This window comes from Sesamum indicum, linkage group LG8, assembly GCF_026168435.1.
Source record: "Sesamum indicum cultivar Baizhima isolate 11 linkage group LG8, ASM2616843v1, whole genome shotgun sequence".
NCBI classification, from domain to species: domain Eukaryota; kingdom Viridiplantae; phylum Streptophyta; class Magnoliopsida; order Lamiales; family Pedaliaceae; genus Sesamum; species Sesamum indicum.
In genome coordinates, this window is record NC_142664.1 from 22,303,187 (window position 1) to 22,320,604 (window position 17,418).

Consider the following 17,418-nt stretch of genomic DNA (forward strand, 5'->3'; position numbering starts at 1 on the left):
CATCCAACTTTGTCGATATAGGCATTCCAGTGATCCGAGGTCCTTGTGGGAGGTTGTGAACGAGAAATCGGACAAAGTGCTAAGGGGGTCCTACCACATCTAAAACACACGTTCATCCTAATCTGATACTCTATCGATCTAGCATGCGTGTGTCCAAAACAATGTTATCTTTTAGTCCTTTCAGTCAATTGGCTCTATCTAGGCGTAACTTCAGTAATTTCCTCCAATACCATGGACTAAATTAGTTTTTAAATTGTAATGATTTATATTTGAGATAAATCTGGACAGTTATTTCTATTTTTATCTTTTTTTCCTCTCTTCTCCTTTTCTAATTTCTCCAAATTTTGTTCTTTCTTTAAAGCCCTTAATTTATGAAAAATAAAAAAAAATTAATTGTCAAATTTTTTCCTCCGAACACAAGTAGTTCATATGAGTTTTTCCCTCCAAGTGTTATGAATTTAGTTTAATGGAATTACAAAAGCATTATGCCACCCAAATAAATATTTTAAGTTGTCCTAATTATGCTCATAATTAATAATTCTTAGTAGGATTCTCGATCTTTAAAAACTCGTGCCAGCCATCCCATTAAACTCGAATACGGTGATGGTGATGATTATGATTTTATTCATTTTAATTTAGAGGGGAATGGGAGTGGAGGGTGGGGACGGCGGATCACGTGGCAACATGCACACACTTGTCTGAATTACAGAGCGCTGATGTGTGATGCCTTCACTCTGGCCAAGTAATAAACCCTCCATCCTTTAACATTTCAAAAAGGCACCGCATCCGCATGCTGCCAAGTGCCTAGTGCTGTTTCTAACAAGACATAGATTCTTGGCTTTCTAGTATCAGTATGCTACATTTACCTCCACCACCATCTCTCCATATTCCCAGTGTTTAAACTAACAGTGAACATTCAAAGTTTCTGAATCTGCAACGCTGTGGGGAGAGGGTTTTGTGATCCAACTGATTTCAAGCTCTGCCTGCATAACCTGCTAATTCCCATCTCTCGTACGTACGTAAGCTATCTATTGTTGTATATTAATGTTGTTCTTGCCATCCGCTGTCGCGAATTTGTGGGGGTTTCTGTTTCTCTGTTGTTCCTTACCTTGTTTGATTGATTTACTTGGCGTCCCTCTCTGTGTGTGTGAAAATGTGGAAAGAATAAACTTGTTGGGCGGCTCAGTCGATTTCTTCTCAATTTTTTTTGTTTTATGGAGGGTTTTACAAGAACCCTTCCGCGTTACTCATCTTCATCTACCATTCTCATATTGATTTCTATTTTTCTGCAAAAAACAAAATAATCATTTTTTACATCTTCTGATCAAGAAATTTTGGGTGGCTCGGATCTTTTTTTTTTTCTTGTTTTGATCAATGAGTCGGAACGACGATTCACCGCTAGCTAAATGATATATATTACGTACATATAATTTTATGTATAGAGGTAGACAAGTAAAACCTTGAAACTTGGTCAAAAAAGAATTTGGGGGCGCGTATTCCGATGTAGCAGTATTAGGCGGTTTGCTGTCATGTTCTGGTCCCTTTGATTCGTCTTCATGAGGAAGTCATCGTGGGCGCCTGTGGACGTCTGTCTGTCTCTCTCTCTCTCACACACACACGCACACACAGACACACACAAGGAGAGTGTGTGTTGGTTTGAGCTCGTCCAGGAAACCCGACTAATAATATATACTTTCATCCTTGTCTTTGTATTTGTTTTGGCTGCTGCTGATGATATGTGCATGTTACAAGTAATTGTCTAAATAGATAAAAAGAAAAGGAATATGAAATCTTGAAAGTGTGTTGCATGACACAGAACATTCGTCCACCCATAAACATCTATGGAAATGTTTGCTGATCCTTAATTAGGCCCATCAAATTAAGACCACTGCGCACTCATCTCAGCCAATTTGAAGTTATGAGTCCCTTCCATGCATGGAAGTTGGAGTAGCCAAGAATTTAACATAATATTTGGATTTATTTTCTCAGTGTTTTATGGAGATCGAGAGAGAAAAACGAAAATAAAAAAATATGTGTTAGAGATGTATCTATATTTGGATTTGTGTTTGAAAATAAATATTGTATGTTTAATGTTGCGTTTTGGGAGATAAAAATTACTATCTATTGTCAAATCATATCTTTTTTATATATATTTATGTATATGTGTGTGTATATATATGTATGTATTTATGCTAAAATCGTTAAAAACAACCAGATAAGGTGTTTATGTATATTGACAAATATTGAGTATGTTTTGACTCATCCCGAAAATAACTTGAAAATGAAAACAAATATAGTCTAATATTCTTAGAGTATTCAATTGATTCATTTTTCTGTAAGTATGCTCTCCCTAATCACCGTAGTAGGTTGGTGATATATTATTACAATCAAAGAAAAAAAAAGACTGTCAGACTAGAAAGGGAAAACATGTGATATCTTAGACCAAATCTTGAAAATCTAAGACATGAACTTTGGAAAAGTATGTAATATTGCATTGGAAAGAAGTATACTCCACTATGAAAAAAAGTGGAATTTGGGGTGGGTTTAGGAACGATTTTGAATTGACGGAATTAATTTGAATCGGATTTTGGGACGGCTCACCTTTCATTCATATAGATATCGTTACAAATATTTAGAATGGTTGATCAACGAGTGTTCCAATTTGGAACGGTTACTGTAACACATGGCAGGTTTTTCTTATACATTCATCTCTTCAACTGTCTTAACATGATGAGTGCACACACATACAAAAAAATGTATTATATATATATATTATATATAACATTAAATTTAATTGACAAAAGTACAATATATAATCAACTGGCAAATAAAGGGTTAAAGTTGTTATGACCAAAATAACTTCAAATATCAACAAAAATTCGAGAGAGATTGACTAACGAGAGTATAAGAATATTAGTGGGAGAGTGAGTGATCAGGAAAATTCGAGTAAGATTGAGAAAATAGAGAGAATAAAAGAAGAATAGAAGAAGATAGTGAGATTAATTGAAAGAAAGGAACATATATATATATGTATAGAAAAGTTTAGAACAATTTTTGGAATGACTCCTGGAACACATAAATAGCCATTAAAAAACAATAGTTAATTTATAATTTGCAACCCCTTAGGATCACAATTTTTTATCCGTTGAATTATAGTTATTGCACTTTCTTTGGAATGGTCTTAATAATACAATATTAATAAATACACATAAATTGTTCCAAATAGGAACACATCTAGTCACGGGCTAAGTAACACAAAAGGTTTTAAGTAAAACTCATATTTAGGAACGGTGTTTATAATATCAAACCAGCTGCACTCTCACACAGTTCTAAATTGCACCTCATTTTGGAAAATATCTACGAACTCTTAATTTTTTACATCAATTTTCTCATATATAGGAACGGTCAACTCAAAACCGCCCCTAGTTTTAATAACATGTTCCAAACAGGATTCCAAATTTTCATAGTTACAAGTTTGGAGCAGTCTTAGGAACAGAAACTGTAATGGTTTTTGGAATACGATTTGTGATGATTTTGCCGTGCCAAAAAAATAACACATAAAAAATGTGGATCATGGCGCCATCGACCACTTTTCGTTCCTCAGGAGTGCCAGTACCCGTTCCAATATGGAACGGATTTTGGAATGGGAGTAGGAACCATGTCAAATCCCTCCTTTCTTTTGTAGTGACAATTAACATAAGAAAGTAGAAAAAAATTCAAGACAAGGAATATTAACTATTTGAAACTAAAAGGGTTGCTCTCGATACAATCCAAAATAATAAGGGCCACTTCATGAGATAAAATATACAGATTAAAAAGAACAAAATAAAAAAAAAAGGGATTTTCATATTAGATTAGGTGGATGTGTAGACAATGATACTCACCAGTACGTCTAGGCTTGTCAACGGGTAGGATCATACCCAAAAACTAACCTTCATACCCATACGTATACCATACATAATTGGTTAAAGACCCTACTCTACACTAGACCCATGAAATTAAATAAGTGAATATCGGTAGGGTCTAATACTGTAAAAAACCCATAGATTTCTATGGGTATTGATATAGTCTAATGCCTAAAGACGTTCATTCATCCAATACTTTAAATTTGAATTTTCAAATTTTTAGTATATTGATCAACTAAATTTATTTAATATTTTAAAAAAATTAAATAGTATATAATTATTTTATTAGCCTTTGCTAGCTGTCCAAGAGTACCTCCTTTCTCTATTAATTACTTATCGAAATTTTGACTAGATATGTTACAAATTTCCATAATGATTCCGTAACCACTCAAAAATTAATTTTATGATCAAATTAAGCAAAACTTAACTTGATATTTAATAAATAATTAAATTTGCGTAATATACTAAATAAGTAAAATTTGTTTGAGCCAAATTATAAAAAATTCACTCAAATCAAAGTTGAATGCAAATGCAAATTCAAATGATACATGAGAGATCTAAATGCATGTTAGATATATTGTACTAACTTTCATTTATTTTCGCTCTTACGTCTTTATTCTGATTTTGAACTTGTCTCAATTTTGTAATCAATTAATATTATCAGTCCATTATCTGAACAAGTTTAAGGTTTTATTTGAAATAAATATTGGCCTATCATTCAGAACAAAATCAAGTTCATTATTTAAATTTCAATGATGATCAATTTGCACCTGTTAAAAGTTAAGTAATTAATTTTATTTTATTGACAGACGGGTTATGAAAATCCACTAATAAGTTAATTTAATAACATATATTATTTGGCTTGAATGTAATTTAAACATATTGTAAAAGAGAAAAAAATAAGTGCGTCTCAAATAAAAAGACCCAAACTATACCCAATTCTTTTAGGTATAATTTGGGTAAGACCCTATGAGTATATTATAGGGTAGGGTCTGAGTAAGGTATGAAAAATTACTATAGATATCTGTTAGGGCGATACTTGCCTATTGACCTGCCTATGTACGTCCCTCATTTTGTGTATATATATACATACATGTATGTATGCATACCCTTTTACTTCTGATCCAACTATTTTGTGTTTATGCCTTTTAATGATTGTTGTATCTCTTGCATATGTTTACTCATGCCGGTATCGTCATGTTCATGTTCTGTTCGTACCTATTTCCTGCATTCGAGTATATATATATATATATTTGTATTGTACAGATATGTATGTATAATTGCTTTGCACACGCGAGGTTGAATTCCTAAAACTAAATGGAACCCTTTAAATGAATGTGAAATTAATATAAAACTCTTATTTTCAAGGAAAGAGCTTTTCTATAGAATGGGATAGAATACTACCTTATATGAAGAATACAATGAGTAGAAACATAGCTTGTGATTGCACATGGACAAAAAAGTACAAAAAGTTGTGATTAAGTGGAAACATAGTTTCAACATGGTTGAATAAAATTTCATTGGATCCTGTGCATGGCTACTAGATTGCCAAGTAAGGATCACTAGACATCATAACTATATGGTTGTGATTAGCGGGGACTCAATATGAACTCTTTAAGATCTATTTTATAAGTGTGAATAAAGGTGGCTGAGCAGTAGTAATGAGCTAATAGTGTTTGATGGCTCGATATATTTGTTCATTTGACTACCATCGTTTACAAGTTGACAACATAGACTAGGGGTTAGAACCCAAAGACCTGGATATGAACTTTCATCCACAGGCCGCAGTTGACAATAATGGTGGACAGTAAATTAGAATTTGTGGAAAGGTGATGTGTTTCCCATACCATTTTGTTGTCCATTAATGAGGAATCTTTGGACCCATAAGCCAAGCAGACTTGTAATTTCATCAGAAGTTGAATCCAGAACACTAGGAGTTGTTGACCGGCAGTGAGAGTGGCTTGAGCAGGTAGTCTTTTTTTGAGAGTATCCAAGCAATCTGTTACCACATTTATGCAGATAATTAGTAGGATTATCTCTTATGCCTTCAAAACAAATACCAAATCTTGTCATGTTTTGAAATTATTTAGATGGAGAAAAGCCAAAAAGGGAAAGGTCTCACATTTGTCCAACTGCTTTCTCTGTCTCTTTTTCCGGCTGTTGCGTCAGCTCTAGAAGGGCTTTGCTTGACACTGATTTTCTAACCAAATACTTTAATCCCTATTGTCACACTAGCAACGATCTAAATCCGTTTACATGAAAGCCTTCTTTTTCATTCTTTGAATTGGTATTGACAGAGGTCTCAGTCCAAGGGAACCACTATCCAATTATGATGTTAGGTTGCAAATTCCAGCAATTATGGCTCCACACTGGGCAGTGGAATCTAAAGAGAGCCGGACCATTCTTATTCTTTTCATTTGACTTCAGCTTACGATTCTGCTTTCTTTTTTGGTTGTGCTTTCCTTCTGCGTCTAGACTTTAAGTTTTCTTTTATATTTTATGGTGAAGGATAATGCATTTTGCCGACTTCATGTTCTGATCAACATCCTTGAAATCCTTTTGAGTTTCTTCCACTATAAAACAAATGAAAAATTCTGTTTTCACTTTGCTTTCATTTTTCTTCTGCAACGGTCATCAAACCAGTTGACCGGAGTTCACCTAATTGTTTCCACATAAAGGATAATGTTTGGAGATGGATTCTAGGAGACTATGGGTCGATTAATTCAGTTTTTAGCGATTTTTGCCACATAAAAATTCGATACATAGGTTTAAAATGTATGCTTCTTGATAACATGAACTAAGATGCCTGCCTCAATAAGCAACACTTCAACTTGCCTGACTTTGACGAATTATGTATTCATAGCAACACTTCAACTTGCCTGACTTTGATAGATTATGTATTCATAGAACAGCGACACAGAGGCTAGAATACCTATTAAGCAGCTTGCAGCACGGTGCAAGGGCTCATATTACAGAGGGACGTATTCAGTATTCAACTAGCAACTTGTCATAAGTTTTTCTTCAGCTGAGTTGTTACAGTTGTGTTTACATTACATATATAAAGTCTGAGCAACCAGAGTGATATATTCTACTGTTCTGTCATTTGGCTGTCAGCAATGACGTTAAGATCCATTATCATCTTATTTGTCCTCCCATCAGCCTTGCTTCCTGCTATCTGTATGCAATGAACCAAAATTGATATAAACTATTGTACAGCGTCGTTCAATAGTTTGTAAGAAACTGATATGCTAATTATAGGTTTATATATGCAGTTTCTTCAACTCGGATCACCTTCTCTTCCAGGTGCCTTTTTTCTTCTGCCAGCATCTTTTCCTGTTCACAAAAGCAACATGAAAGTTGCTAGCTATTCTGCAATTTTCTTTGAATGTCGTGGACAAACAAACATGTTGGTAATAGGATAAAGTGGATCGAAATTGACACATTTGACCCTTTGTGTATGAGATAAGACACCCAAAACTTGAGATTCAGTTCTTGCATTTGTCTTGTCTTTTTACACATTTAATCATTTGAAATCAGTGCACGGCCAAGAAACCAGAATAGCATGATCGCCTTTCGGTTGTAGTCATTCAATGAGTCTAATCCAGATCAAGCAACTTAGATTCTTTAGCTGCACAGTAAGTTGTGGTGACATTTTGATAGAATAAGTATATGATATCAGCTCTAAATGTGAAATTCAAGTTCATAGGTTTGGTAGAACATCTGAGTCTAATCTTCTAAATTATGATGCCATATTTCCTACACACAATGCACTTACTTTGTGTAATAATTACTAATATAGGGACATGTTACAAATATTGCTTTCCGTGTTATTTCAAGTCAGAATTTGCAACTGAAAAGAGAAGCAAAACAGTAGTCCAGACTGTAAAACAACATACCTTTTCATGAAGGTTTGATATAGAATCCAGCAGCAAATGCGTCTGCATGAATTGAAATCGATAATCTCAACCCAAAAAATGGTGTAGAAACAATACAACACATGGATGGAAATGTGATCGCTAGATGGAATACAATCACTAGAAATTTCTGACATCCATTCTATTTGTTTAGGTGGACAAGAAATGGAAAGAAACCTTAGTCTTCCAAAGTTCTAAAATTCCTGCTCATGTGTGCTCTATAAGGTAAACCACTTCATAGTTGATTTTAGTTTTCTATGTTTGTGAAATCGCAGATCATTTAATCCCCAAATACCCAGTCGATCACCATGGTATATCAGATTACATATGTTTAGAATTCATAAGTTAGCGAATCATATATGCCTTGTCCAAACACAGATCGACAAAATCAAATAAATACGAGGGGAAATTGTAGCACTGCTGAAGAAATTCTCTGTCCGGTCATGCTGGACCGACTTTTCCACATCTGTGCAGAAGATTCAAGCTTTTCCTGTTGTTTCTATTCTTTATTTCTCTTCTTTACTGAAAGGAGGCATCGATTGACTATTCAAATGCACCAACAGGAAAATCATATCAACTCTCGTTTTCCAGTCATATATCATAATTCCCCTATATCCAGAACCAAACTCTTTACTGTGGAGCATCAAACATATATCCTTGAATCTACACAATCTGTGTAGGTAGATTGGTGATTACAGGGGAACATATTTGCATGCTAGCCTTGTGACATTCATTGAAATGATACCCAGTTGTTCAATCACCTCATTCATCGTTTCTTCTATCACCATGCTCAATTCTTTAATAGCTACTCGTGTCATTTATGTTCATATATTTGCACAACCCAGCTGTATATAAAGGCCAACTAGTAGCATCTACCAAAACCAGTATAGCCACTATACTGCACAACGAAATGGTGATCTATTCAGCAAAGGAACTTAGAAATCTTCTCCCGTACTTATCTTGGATAGCTTTCTACACATCCTTTAGATTCCTTATTGCCTGAACCCATCTATCTAGTCTTAACTGACAATTTTACATAAGACTATTTTTGTTTATTATAAGTGCTTACTGCTTCGCCAAAAAAAGAAGTGCTTACTGCACTCAAACATTCGAATCAATACTAATTAACTTACGAAAACAAGGAACGCAAAAGTGAAACCGTTAAACTGAGAAATGGAACCTTTGTTGCTCGTATCTGTATGAGAGCATCCTCAAGCTGTTTCTCCAGATGGACAAGGTCTTTCACAGTGAGATTGTTAACACATGTCTCCCCAAGTTCCCTAGAAAAATAGAATTAGCTTGTGAACAAACTAAGTTCCAGATCTCAATATGTAGTAATGAAACGCTTATAGACGGATAAAGCAGTTGCCTGTCAACAATTTGGAGGAGCTCTCCACTTTTGAGCAAACCTGTATATTTGGATTTCGCTTCCTGCTATGCATAGAGGTAGCAATGTGTGAAACAGTCTACATTATTATATCGAGTTAATTAATTAGTGATAGTGATCCATCATAAAAGTTCATATCCTAGATTTACAGAACCTGTATTTCAAATATGTTGAATTGTAATGGGAAGCTCACTTGTTTAGCTTTGGAAATTTCATGAGCAAGTGTGCCATGACCATTCATATCTATTACTAGAACAAAGACCAGATTGAAATTTAAAGCAAGTATCAAATTCATGTAGTATGTTAGCTAATTCATACTAGAGCAAAAATGTTGGGAGTCTGTTTCTTAACACGTACAATTTGCTTTGTATCATAACTTTTTTTTACAGAGATGGCAGAGGCATGAGGAATCAAGAATACGCAAGTAGTCGACGGATCATGCAAATTGCATTTGTGAGAAAACATTTTCACAATTTTCAGCATCACCAACTATCTGGAATATAAGGAGTTTTAGAATTTTACAACAAGAAATCTTCTGTTAGACAAACATTTAATTTTCTTTCCTATAATACACCTTAAGTTAATCACTCACGTACAAGCCAAACAGTAGGTTGCACTTCTGGGTAACCTTACCTGCATCCCACGAACTGCTGTCTGGGCACCTGGTCCCATCGCAACACAATTTTGATACTGTTGCAGGATCTCAGTCAGGCTGGATATGACAAGGTAAAGAAAACACTAATTATCTTGTATGGTAACAATTTCATTTAAACATTTGCAAGATATATATAGAATAATCAGATAACCCTGTTAATTTGTACTACTAACAATGTGGTAGTGAGATACAGGTTTTGCGAAATTTAACAGGGTAATGCTTATAAATTTTCGCAGTAAGAGTTGTCATTTTGATACCAAATTAACCCATTCAAAAATGTAAGATAGGAGAAAATTTGGTACAACTCTTTTGTCTTTCAGGCAACAGCGTCTCGTTTATCGCTATCTACAAAGAATTTGAAGAGAGTAGAGACTCGGGAAACATTGCAGCAGTAAAGTCATCAGACATAGTAAGCAAGGAAAGTTGGCATTCTCTCGAAAATGTCTCCGAAGGAACTTTAATGAAAATCCTGTCATTGAAAGAGGGGGCGAGAGCTGGTTCGCAGAAGAAGCTCGAAGCTCGAAGCTGACATCTTGAGGAGAGCGGCTGAAGACCCGATTGCAAGCTTGTCTGTAAGCCAAGACCTAGTCCGACATGCGCTATGCTAATTGTAAGGAAGAATAGAGTAAACTGGTCTATTGCTCTATCCCTCTTGAACTATGAGTTAGATGTTCGGGTTGGCAGCTCTGAGTTCTGAGCTATAGATGCTAGAGTCCAGACTAGTTGGATGAGATAGGAACAAAATCGAAGCCACTCTAAAGATCAAGGATGAATGTAAATATGAGTATAATCGATGCGAACTTATCAAGATGAACATGGGTGTCAAAAAATGATATGCAAGTGTATCAAAAAACATAACAATCTTAGATTCATCGAGCTTGGAGCCTCTGCTTACAGTAGCCTTGGTTTTGGGTAAGAAACCATGGTGAGAAGTAGAACTCAAATTGGTAATTAACTGTCAAGGTATTATAAAATATTAGAATTTGATGGTTATCACATTCGTAGTAAAGAGCACTTAATTGATCGCTTCAAAAGTGCAAAAAAATTTTAAATTCGATTGCAAGCTTGATTTTTATCAAAAAGATGGAGAGTAAATATAAAAAATTTACTACATTCTCCATACCACAAAAACAGTATATCTAGAATGCACTTCCAATGCGATCAACTAATGCACCCCAAATATTTAAAAAAGAATAGATAATCTTTCAAAGATTATTTTGTATTTATGTTTGTTATGGCGACATATTGATTATATCTAGAAATATGGAAGATCATATTAAATATAATGCATGCCATAAAAAAGATTAGAACTATTTCAAGAAAAAACTACTATAGCAGTTAATAAAATTGAACTTTTAGGAATTCTTATTGACGAAACAAACATTGAGTTACATAATTATATTGTGGAGAAAATCCGCAATTTTTCAAATGTACTTAAAGGAGAAGCATTTGCAGAGCTCCTTAGGAGTTTATAATTTGCATGTATCTTTATTAAGGATTTTACAAGATAACAGAAAGGATTCCTGACCAATTTTAAAGGAAACAAAAAACTCAAGGTGAAAATGGGAGGAAATTCACACTCAAGGATTCGTAAGCTAAAATAAATTTGCAGTAACCTGCTCAAGTTCAACATACCACAGGACGAGAACGAACTAGTACTCTACACGGACCCTAATATTAATAGATGGACAGCAGTAGTCATGAGAAAGACCACTACAGGGGATGAACTTTGTAGATATACAGAAGGGTTGTTCTCAAAACAACAAGCCCAAGTATGACACATTAACGAAAAAGAATTCTTTGCAGTTTGGAATGCTTTAATTTTACTTGCTAAATAATCTACATTAAAAGCTGGTAATACCAATATTAAATTTTTTTTTAAAGAATAAATTGGAATTTAAAATTGAGAAAACTCATATTATCAGGTCGCAAATTTAATGCGAATATTATCATTACATATTGTTGTTATAAAATCTCACGAGAATCTTCTTGTACATTTCCTAACAAGAGATTTAGGCAGTCGAATCAAACTCCATCATGTTGAGGCTCGGACATCTTAGAGAAAATCTTAAGGAACTTGACAAGAAGTTTGGACGCTTGGGGTGAATGCCTAGGTAGCCGGACAAATTGAAAGAGCCGATCCTGACACTATCCAAATTGCTATAAAGAGTACCATGGTGACTTCAACCTTTACCAAGGGACGACTTATAAAAACCAGCCCTTGGGAATAACTTATGAGTTGAGGGAGCATCACCTAAATATGCCCTTAGATTACAAGGTTCTAAACTTATAGCGTCAAATTCAAGTATCGATCGCACGAAACGCAATAATTGGGTCATAAAAAGTGCAAACTCTTGATAATTCGAGTCAACCCAGCACCTCCAAAATAAAAGAGTGAGAGATTAACCTTAAGCTGATGACAGACACCTCCGGGTTAATACTAACAAGTTGACACCTTCTTCTTTGCTTGGCATGTTACCAGCGGACATATTAATTTCCACATCAAGCAAAAATCATTATCAAAACATCCCAAAAATATAACAAAGTCTTGATGTTAGATGGTTCCAAACCATAACAAGTCCGTGAATGGTATGATTGGAGCTCTGGCTTCAGTTCATGTTATGTTACTAAGATTTTGGAAAATTTCAAAGCTTCCAGAATGCGCTAGTGGGGCGATCCATGATTCATGGCAAAATAACCCCCACCCGAAAAGAGGAGGTATTTTAGAGCTAAAATTCGTATCAGCCGCTCCAAAATTATCGGGAAAGGGATCTCATCTGGCATTCCATTTCATGAAATTGCAGAGACCTAATATTTCAACAAAATCAAAACTACCTCAGGAGAAGCTCCACTGGTATCGGCTATAGTGAGGATAACATTTCATCAGAAGAGCTTGGGGTTTATAGGTTTTTCTCACCGAAATGGACAAAATCAAATATCCATTAAAATATTTACATAAATTAAATGAATCATTCTTGTTGAATTCCATGGTAGGAAAAAATATTTTAGTTCGCGGAAAACTGATTCGAAAAAAAAGAGAATGCTGATATGAGAAAATAAACTACCAGTGACCAAAGCTACAAGAATGAATACATGCAGTATGTTGCATGTTGGACAATGGTAAAGAAAGAATTTCTCCAAACAAAATAAAAACCACAAAATATAAAGATTCAAGGAGCCGACCGGCAAAAGACATCAAAAGAACAGTTAATGAAAGCAAGAAAACCAGCTAGCAACCACATAGTAGAAAACGACGTGGTGATGACGAACGTAATGATGTCATCAAAAAAGGACAACAAGATAAGAATAGCAATGATTTCATAAAAAATAAATTTGAAGCCCGTGTTTTAAGTCCGTGAAAGGCTACAAAAAAGAAGCAGCAAAGCAAATGGGAATCATGAGAAACTTCTCCAACTCTCAAAACATCGTATTTTGAGGGTCGAATCTTTGTAATTTTTTGGATTTTTAGTTTTTAGATGTTTCTCCAATGAGTCAAATCCTCTATCTTATAAAAGACTAAACAGTTGTCTCCTCCAGTGAAGAAAATAATATCTAAGTAATACAAACATATATTTTTCAATAAAAATAAGACTTCTATTCAAATTGTTGTCCAAAATTCTATTAAGTCTCTATTTGGAGTGTCTTCTATGCTCTAAAGTAAGGAACCGAATAGAGTTCTGCAATTTGGTACTGAATGAGTCAAGTATGTGCGAACCAACTGTCGGGGTAGTATGGCTCGAGGAAGTCCGTAAAATCGAGGGCTTAGGATACGCCAGAACAAAGCGGTCGAAAAATGTACAAGATTATGAAGACTTAATTTTTTTAAACTAAAAGCTTGTGCATGAGCTATACGGGTTTTTCAATAGAAGAGCAAAACGGGCATTACTTTGTCCTAATCTGGCTAAAGGACCAAAATCGCACAGATTTAAAAGATAAGAGAACCAAATTGGCACGTCGAAAAGATAGGAACAGATCGAAAAAACGTTTAAAATACAGGACCAAAACGCTTTAAAACCAACATAAAATGCAGGCTATGAACCACATAAGCAAAGCAATCACCCAAAGAAAGGCACGTTCTTGGAGCATTCTGGCAAAATCATCTGTTGACAAACAAATACACCAGCGACTACTATGTGGTCACTGAGGGGAGAAATACTAATCTTGCTTGTATCCAAGAGGAACTCTTAAGTTCTTCTCCAACAGAACTTTTGCTACTCTAATTTTGCCCAGGAAGCCAATTCATTACCACAACTATGCAAGTAACATATGACCATCCTAATCTGTTCGGGTAACTATATCTCTCTCATAATATTATCTCACATACTAGGATTGTCAATGGGTAGAATAACCTAAAAAATAATTTTGAGACCCATACCCATACTCTACCCAATAGACAAAAGTCCCTACCCTACCCTAAACTCATGAAATTAAATGAGCTGGGATGGATAGGGTTTAATACCCTAAAGTATCCATAGGTAGCATAATGGCTTAGTACTCCAAAGAAAATGTCCATGGGTATTAATATAATCTAAGTCCAAAGACGTTCATTTATTTATTAAATTTAAAATTATTGCATAAGTAAATTTTTAATAAATCGATCAACTAAATTTATTTATTATTTAAAAAAGTTGAATAGTATAAAATCATTTCATTACATATTTTATTTATATTAATTACTTAATTGAAATTTCAACCAAATATGCTAGAACTTCTCATGTTGATTCCATAACTGCTCAAAATTAATTTTATGATCAAACTATGCAAGCTTAACTTGATATTTAGAAATTAAAAAAATACAAATTAACTTAATTTAGTTAAATTTGACTAATACATGGAATAAATAATATTTGTTTGAACTCAAATTATTAAAACTTCAGCAAATCAAAGTTGAATGCAAATACAAATGCAAATTCAAATGATACTTAAGAAATCTAAACAAAAGTTAGATATATTATATTTATCATTTACTTTTACCAACTCTTACGTCTTCATTTTTATTTTGAACTTGTCTCGATGTCATAATAAATTAGTACTATTGATCCATTGTTTGGATAAATTTAAGATTCTTAATTTTATTAATATCATTTGTCACTTGGATAAAATCAAGTCCATATTTAAATTTCTCAGTTTGCATCTATTGAAATTCAAGTAATTGGATTTAGTTTATTGACAAATGGGTCATAAAAATCCACTACTAAGTTAATTTAGTAACATACATTGTTTCACTTCAATGTAAATTTAAAATTTCAGAACTTTTAAGAGGCGAGTGAGACCCCACTCCTTGTCACACTTTCCGCTTAGAGAGTGGTTCCTCATCATTTCACACAAATAATTAGGCTTCCTCCATCCAACTTGGCTGCAATCAACAAGAGTTTCTTACCATGTGGGCAATCACCATGGAACTGAAAAGCGACAAATGATTGTATTCATGGCCAGGAACCACACTCTCCGGAAAGCAAAGACTAGTTCTCCACAAAACAACCAAGCGTTTCAATGCTCGAGCAACAAGGAAAATATCCGCTCTAGAAAATTTTGAATGATTACCTCCACCCCTGATTGCATTAAAATTAACTCAGACATTGCACTTAAAGATGATAGATGTGCTCCTGCATTCATCTCTCAGAACCAACCATCATGGCGCCCTTCGCCTTGCTAAAACAAAGAAAATCTTTGTGTATGATGCATTACTTGCTGAACTCCGTGTTATTCGACTTGCGGTTGAAAGAGTTTATTGTTTTGCGTGCCAGAACATTACCTTTGAATCAGACTCGCAAATGCGATTAGATGGATCAAAGGAAACATTAAAGAGGCTGACCGCGCTGCAATAATTGAGGTTGCAACCTTCTAAAAAATGGGTTAACTGGGACTTCAGAAAAATCCACCAACAATACAATGGCATGGCGCACGGAATATCCAAATGGGGATTTGGCTAATTGGGAGGGAATATGTCCCTCCCTATGATTCCAAATAATGTATTTTGCGACAAGGACTCCACATCCGTCCACTCTAGACTATGGAATTTATTACATAAAAAAAACCAAGAATAGAATTTGCCTGTTTCCAACAGTCGGACTATTAATTAATTCTCCAAAAACTAGTGCAACAGCAGGCACATAGAACATAGGAATGCATAGAGATATGAGCATCTGTACGTATCCCACTTTAATTATTATAATATATATATTTTACTCCACAAAAAGGAAAACTTTAGTTACTATATTAAGCATCTTCAAGATTTCTATTTCGAGTAATCTTCAAAAAAAGAATTCAACAAAAACAACCATCAAACTGTATCAGCACGAACCAATATTAAAAGAAAAATGAAGATTACTAACCTGTTAGTGCTACAGTAATGGTACAGCTTTCCCCTACTGGAGAAGATAATAACCCCCACATCCACATCGCAAAGAACTGACAATTCCTTAGCTTTCTTCAGCAACCCTTTTCTCCGCTTCGTAAAAGTCACCTGCCTCGCACTCTTATCCTCGATTCGCTTTATCTCCAGCTTCCTTCTTCCCATTTTCACACATCCACCCAAAGAAAATAAAAAAAAAAAAAAAAGCAAACCCTTCTCCCTCACAGCTCCCCCCTTCTCCACAGTACGCGTTTGGTGCGTTTTTATACACACTGATTGATGAAGAATAGGGAGTCGGTATCAAAGAAGAATCAGAATCTCTAAGTGAAAGTCATTTCTCCTTTCCTTCCGGGATTTTGACAGGACAACAATAGGAGCTGTAAATGGTAAGTTTTGACAAAATTATACCCGCTGGAGGTTTAAATTAGGGGGTCGACACACTGATTAATCAAGAAAGTAGTCTGGCGAAGAGGGCTGTGAACGTGGCGAGGCTGTCGGGGGCCACGCACCCGCCTACGTAGTAAATCCGCGTCCACGTAGTACGCTGTTAAAATTCTGTGGCTGCTAGAGACCGAAACCGTCGCATTGGTGGGCAGTTTTCCCTCTCCAATCTCCTGTGCTTTACTTTTGCTTTACCTCTCTCCTTTTTCTATTTGTACAAAATGCTGATATTTCAATCTTATTATGTGAATTTGGGAAAAAAAATGATGAATTTATATACTTTTTGGATAAATGTTTCATTTTCTGTAAAATTTAAAAATATATATAGACATCTATAATTTAAAGATATAAAATTAGGAAATTATATTAAAAAATTAAATATTTTTGGATAAAAATAGACTTGCTATGTACCTAACTATTTAATTTTCTTGGGGAAAAAATGCATGTCATTATTATAGCAAAATAGAACGTAGTATCACATATGATGCTTATTTGAAAGGCATTAATGTTCCTGTTTTATCATACAATAAGTACAAAAAAAGAAAAAAAATTGAATTTTACTTGTGATAGTCATAAAATTACCAGTACTAATGCTTCATAACTTTTATAATATTCAGTTGTTTAAATTTGTACAAAAATTAAAATGAACTTTAATGTCATAAATACTTTATAATATGTATGATGTTATAATGTTTTTCTGAATAAATTTAGCTATAAATAAAGTTATAAGTTGTAACCAAGATATTTTATTCGTGTATTAT

The 17,418-nt window shown here is 34.4% G+C and overlaps 1 protein-coding gene and 1 long non-coding RNA gene across 10 annotated transcripts; one reads left to right on the forward strand and one right to left on the reverse strand.

Moving 5' to 3' along the window:
* Positions 1-621: 621 nt before the first annotated feature.
* On the forward strand, positions 622-8,579 carry LOC110012446 (uncharacterized). 5 transcript variants are annotated; one of them, XR_016066656.1, is made up of 3 exons: positions 652-1,015; positions 1,817-7,208; positions 7,974-8,579. It is a non-coding gene; the product is annotated as an uncharacterized LOC110012446 (long non-coding RNA). The 5 variants fall into 5 exon arrangements; XR_016066657.1 differs by having other exon boundaries at positions 652-1,011; XR_016066658.1 differs by having other exon boundaries at positions 679-1,015; positions 6,203-7,208.
* LOC105168436 (MADS-box transcription factor 7) lies at positions 6,746-16,814 on the reverse strand. 5 transcript variants are annotated; one of them, XM_011088519.3, is made up of 7 exons: positions 16,197-16,800; positions 9,840-9,918; positions 9,189-9,253; positions 9,000-9,099; positions 7,802-7,843; positions 7,197-7,238; positions 6,746-7,080 (listed from the first exon to the last, which is right to left on the reverse strand). In XM_011088519.3, the coding sequence occupies exons 1-7, from the start codon at positions 16,379-16,381 to the stop codon at positions 6,994-6,996; spliced, it is 600 nt and encodes a 199-aa protein (XP_011086821.1). In that variant the 5' UTR covers positions 16,382-16,800; the 3' UTR covers positions 6,746-6,993. The 5 variants fall into 5 exon arrangements, with proteins under 5 accessions (XP_011086821.1, XP_011086822.1, XP_011086823.1 ...); XM_011088520.3 differs by having other exon boundaries at positions 9,189-9,250; positions 16,197-16,770; XM_011088521.3 differs by lacking the exon at positions 7,197-7,238 and having other exon boundaries at positions 16,197-16,812.
* Between the last annotated feature and the right edge of the window lie 604 nt (positions 16,815-17,418).

What these genes read in the sequence shown, in the direction of transcription:
- LOC105168436 (XM_011088519.3), bottom strand. Translation starts at nt 16,381, where the DNA reads ATGGGAAGAAGGAAGCTGGAGATAAAGCGAATCGAGGATAAGAGTGCG. An exon ending in CAGCAGTTCGTGGGATGCAG is followed by an intron (nt 9,254 to 9,839) that starts GTAAGGTTACCC and finishes CTCTATGCATAG; the next exon opens with CAGGAAGCGAAATCCAAATA. An exon ending in AAAGGCACCTGGAAGAGAAG is followed by an intron (nt 7,081 to 7,196) that starts GTGATCCGAGTT and finishes CATTGCATACAG; the next exon opens with ATAGCAGGAAGCAAGGCTGA.